The 4,943-nt window shown below is 52.3% G+C and overlaps 1 protein-coding gene across 1 annotated transcript in view; it reads right to left on the reverse strand.

Moving 5' to 3' along the window:
• The window catches only part of PROC (protein C (inactivator of coagulation factors Va and VIIIa)), a 19,972-nt gene that overhangs the window by 4,695 nt on the left and 10,334 nt on the right, over window positions 1–4,943 (reverse strand). The window contains exons 10-15 of the mRNA XM_010141336.1: window positions 4,429–4,498; window positions 3,591–3,751; window positions 2,802–2,826; window positions 2,560–2,673; window positions 1,166–1,303; window positions 210–494 (exon numbers count right to left, since the gene is read on the reverse strand). Of these exons, the coding sequence (XP_010139638.1) occupies window positions 210–494; window positions 1,166–1,303; window positions 2,560–2,673; window positions 2,802–2,826; window positions 3,591–3,751; window positions 4,429–4,498 (793 nt within the window). The remainder of the gene's footprint in view (window positions 1–209; window positions 495–1,165; window positions 1,304–2,559; window positions 2,674–2,801; window positions 2,827–3,590; window positions 3,752–4,428; window positions 4,499–4,943) is intronic.

Genomic DNA, 4,943 nt, shown 5'->3' on the forward strand with positions numbered 1-4,943 from the left:
CCAGCAGCACCAGCCCCTGGTGGCTGCTGGGTCACTGAGTCCACCAGTGTCTTGTTCCAGCTGGAAGCATCTCCGGGCACCTCCGTTTGTCCAGTGCTGCCCTCCGTGTGCATGCTCTGCCCCAAGGCATCTTTTAAGGTCTCATTTCCCCCGACAGCACTTTGTTCCAGCTCCGCTTGCCCAGCTGTGCTCTCATTCCCCAGCAGCACCAGCCCCTGGTGGCTGCTGGGTCACTGAGTCCACCAGTGTCTTGTTCCAGCTGGAAGCATCTCCGGGCACCTCCGTTTGTCCAGTGCTGCCCTCCGTGTGCATGCTCTGCCCCAAGGCATCTTTTAAGGTCTCATTTCCCCCGACAGCACTTTGTTCCAGCTCCGCTTGCCCAGCTGTGCTCTCATTCCACCCAGCCACATGGTCCTCACGCAGGAGCTGTTTCTGCCCCAGCCGCTCTCCCTCCAGAGCCTGCCCGGCTTGGATCAGGCCACAGGGGAATGGGGCTGAAGGAAAGGCAGGAATAAGATTGGAGTTCAGGGTGTGTGGTGTCACGTCAAGCTCCAGCAAAACAACCAGCACTTTTCCTGTCCAAGCATGGGACTCAACCCTCCTGTAAGAGCCCAGGAACAACTCTCACGTGGTGCTGTGTCACTCCATCCCACCACCCTCTGACCAAGGTGTGTTAGAGCTGGTTACCACAGAGAACCACAGCACAGGGCTGTGCCTTTTCTGAACCATGGGCACAGCAGCACTCCGTTTAGGGCTCTCTTCTGGACAGAACCAAACCCAGCCCTCCCTTTGTGACAGGACACCTTAACGCAAAGGGCTAAAGGTTCCTGTCATGTCCCCTCAGCTCCTAACACGAGGAGGTTTAGCTTCGTGACCTAAGGCTGTGCCGCTGTTAGAAGGAGCAGGCCCCCACCAGACTGTACTGCTGCTCCTCTACGCGCTACGTGTTCATGGAGCACCGCACTAGAGAGACACCTGAGGGAGAAGAACCTTAACATTTAAAATAAATGCACAAGCCATGAATGAGGCAGATCTTTTCCATGCACCAGGTGCCAGCTGCAGCAGCGACAGCACGTGCAGCTCTTCTTCAACTGGTGAGGAGGAAAAGTCGGTGCCTGCAAGTCTGCTCTTTACCCGCAGTGCCTGGGAGCTGCCCACGCTTTACCTGCTGGGAGACATCTCTTCCCGTCCTCCTGCAGGGTGTAACCCTTCGCGCAGGAACACACCACGTCGAAGGCGCTGCTGCCGCCGTCCCTGCAGTACTGCCAGCACCCTCCGTTCTTGTACCAGCATTCCAGCTTTTCTGCCACGGAAACACAGTGGCATTCACTTGGCGACTGCTGCGCAGGGACCCTGAGCAGCACCCGCCGTCCCGCACCGCAGGTGCAGGCACGAAAGCGGGAGACACCGCAGGTGCAGGCACGAAAGCGGGAGAAAAACCTGCAGGGAAACTGCGTGAACTACCTCTCACAGTCCCAGAAAACCACGCGGATTCGTAGCAAACTGACCGCATTGCCTCCTGTCTGTTGTTGTTCACCTGTTTCTACCGGTTTCCTATTTGCCACCTCTGTCCTGAGGCCGCAGCCGGGCTCTCGGCCCTTCTGCCTGCAGAGCAGGGGCAAGAAAACGCCTGGAAGAGCAAGCACTTCTAAATATGTCCATTTTTGATCTGTCTGCACAGCTTGTCTCTCATTTCCTGACAGATTTAAAGTACCAGGCATTTTGGTGGGGGCCAAGTCATGAGAAATTGGCTTGAGTTTTTTTATACATTGTTACATTAAAAACCCCCCACGTTTAATCGCTTCATTGGAAAAAGGAAGGGCCAACAAAAGCACTTGGGAGGGGGGAAAATCACTTATGATTCATAGTTTCCACATCAGATCGGCCTTTGCAGTAATTTCATGCCTCAGTCATTTGCAAACCGGATATGGTATTTCAGAGGACCAAAAATGGGATAGAGAGATTGGCAGCTTTGTGAGTTCGTTTTCACCATTCGAATACTACCAAATAAATCCAGCGTTTCTCCTGTTTACACTAAGCTTTGGCTACCGCGATGCATTTACTCAGTCAACTAAAAAGAGAATGGGGCCTCGTCACGAACGATCCCCAGTGCAGGCGTCTACGGCCGGAGTTACTGGCGTCTCTCGCTCTGGAGGGAAAAAAAGAGGGAATTCCCCGTCCTTTCTTTGGGGGAGGCGGGAGGCGGCCGCCGGCCTTTCTCAGGGCTGGCAGAGGTGAGTGCCAGAGCCCAGCACTGCAGCTGCTGCATCACAGGAGGTGCTGTGACCCTCTTCCCCACGGCAGAGCTACAAGTAGCCGTAGCTGCTGTCACAATGTGATGCCCTTCCTAGGGTGGCAGTGTCCCAAAATGTCACCTGAGAAAACACTGTTCTAGTGTATCAATCAATGGACAGTTCTGTATCTGACAGATGAAGTCACCACTGATAAAGTCACCCCTGGAGAAGCCTGTGCAAAGTTCAGCCTAAGCATCCAAGGACCAAATTCCAGCCCCCATCCTCCTCCCACCACAAATGTCATGGTGTCTGTTCCTGCACTCACCTTTTTCACAGTTGGCTCCTCCAAATTTTGGGGGGCAGATGCAAAAGTAATTGTAGTGTCTTATTTTGCAGACTCCACCATTGTTACAGGGGTTTGTACTGCACGGATTTAAACCTAAGCAGAAACAAGGCAGAGTGTAATTCCAGGAGTAAAGAGACGCCTGGCTTTAAACTGCCACGTAATAATTTGTACCCAGAAAGGGCACAGGAAATAAGAGTTTTTAGAAAATCCTATTTGCCTACCTCTGTAATTGAACCAGAACTCCATCTGCAGGAAGAAATCACAGGTGAAGAGAACAGTCACCAAGCGGTCATACTGGTTACTGAAGATGTCATTCAGAAAACGGGGGGCTTTCACGGTGCGTGTAAATTACATTCTGATTAGGACCATAAAATACACCGTCGGAGAGACCTCCCGATCATCACCACGCAGCTCACTTTCATCTGCACCGCTACCCAGCCGTAGAGCGCAGAGACTGGGTTGTACCGGAATGCTTAGAACCATAAATGTTCCAGCCAGTGAAAGGTCTGTGGCACCAGCACAGGCGCTTCACGTGATGCCCGTCCCTTGCTAACGTGTCAGCGCGAGGTCCCGCTTCACTCAGAAGAGCCATTTCCACTGCGCTGCAGTTCAAACGTCTGCTTCAGCGGAAGGTCCCTGGCAGGACGCCTGCAGCCCCCTTCCCAGCTGGACGCTGCCAGGCCCTGGGACGACGAGCTCCTCCTCTATATTTGGAGGTGTCTCGTCAAGCAAGTGACCTCTGAAAATGTCAGAATCGTGTTGCTGGGCTGAGGCTCTCACAGAAACAAGTTTTGGCTACTTTTAAGGAATTGCATTTAACATTTACACAAAAACCTGAGCACTCGCTTAGAATGCGGTATCTCGGAGGGGCCCTGAGTGACCCATCCCGGCTACAAAGCTGCAGAATGCACAGGCACACAGCTGGCAGAGCCACGCCAGGAGGCCAGGGATGGGCTACTTACAGCTCACTGTTAACTCTCCTCCATCTCCCCTCGAATACAGTTTCTCACCGTTTTCTCCTGTGAATGGAAGATCTCTTTAGCCTCCTCGAACGAACATCTTTCCTCGATGCACTCTCTCTCCAAGTTCCCTGGACGAATCTCTTCCAGAAAATAGTTTGCGCGTTTGCGGACTCTCAGCACCTCGTGTGCTTTGTCTTTTCTCATGAACACTAGAAAGATAAAATTCAGCAGTTGATACTGGAAGACAACACACCAGCATCATCCCAGTCATGGTCGCGCATGCTTTCACTTGAGTACACAATATGAAGAAGGGGAGCGGGAATCTATGTGAACCGCCCAGAGGAAAATAAAATCAGTCTGTTCCAACAAAAGACACCAGTAGCTTAAGCTTTCTTTCAGCGGACCAGAAGACCCACTACTGAGACTTCGGTTAGTGCAGACATAGTCTGTTATTCCTCAAGACTCTTGAGTATCGCAGCTTCTCCTTCGGAGGCTGGTTGAATTTTTCTTCCTAACCACCCTGATCCACAACAGTTATGAGCTGCCCGTCTGTGTGCGTGTGGAAATAGAGCTGGCAGGAGCTTCTGTTTGGTGTCAGCTTTGTTGGGTATTCAGCGACGGAGACCCAGTGCTTTCCAGGCAGCTACCGTGGCTGCCACAGGACAGACGCCATATACGAAGTGTCGGTTTTCATCTCAACTTCGTTTCACCAAGCCACCTGCCTTCCTCCTGCGATGTGTTTTGAGCTATGACTGCTAATAACTTCAGGGAGGAGTGGCCAGGAGAGGGACAATGGCAGCAGGGCCCTGCCCACATTCCACCGGCAGGACCTCCACGTTCTGTCCTGCCTATGGCCCTGCTGGCTGAGGCACAGGGCTCCCAGGACCTTCCCGCCAGGATGCTCCCAAGGAAAAGGAGGGCTCGCCCGGCCCCTGCGCATGCTCTGGTACCACGACCTAGAGAAGAGGGAGGGGTTTGCCCGTCTGTGGAATCTCCAGCAGTGTGGCCCTACACCCAAACCAGGAAACTCCGCCGTGCAAAAGTAACCCAGGTTTTGTTTTCAACGTCACAAGGAGAAGACACTGACAGGACAGTGGTCTACGCAGGAAGTTAATTAAGGCTGATTCCTCTTGGAAATACATACATAAATATTCATTTTTTTTCTTGTGCATTTCAAGAAGTGCTTCTTCAGCCCACAGGACTTTGTGTTCAGAAAAGGAATGATGTTTTGTGCCAAGATGGTCACAGTAAAACAATTAAGTTAAAAACGTAATTCAGAAGCACCCACCTGAATAGGAGAACGGCTGGCTGCTGCTGCTGGAGCACATCAGCAGGAGAAACACCACCAGTGAGGAAATGCTCTCCATTTTAGTGAGCACAGAGCTCCTGCTTTTTTTCAAC

This window comes from Buceros rhinoceros, unplaced genomic scaffold, assembly GCF_000710305.1.
Source record: "Buceros rhinoceros silvestris isolate BGI_N320 unplaced genomic scaffold, ASM71030v1 scaffold11980, whole genome shotgun sequence".
NCBI lineage: Eukaryota > Metazoa > Chordata > Aves > Bucerotiformes > Bucerotidae > Buceros > Buceros rhinoceros.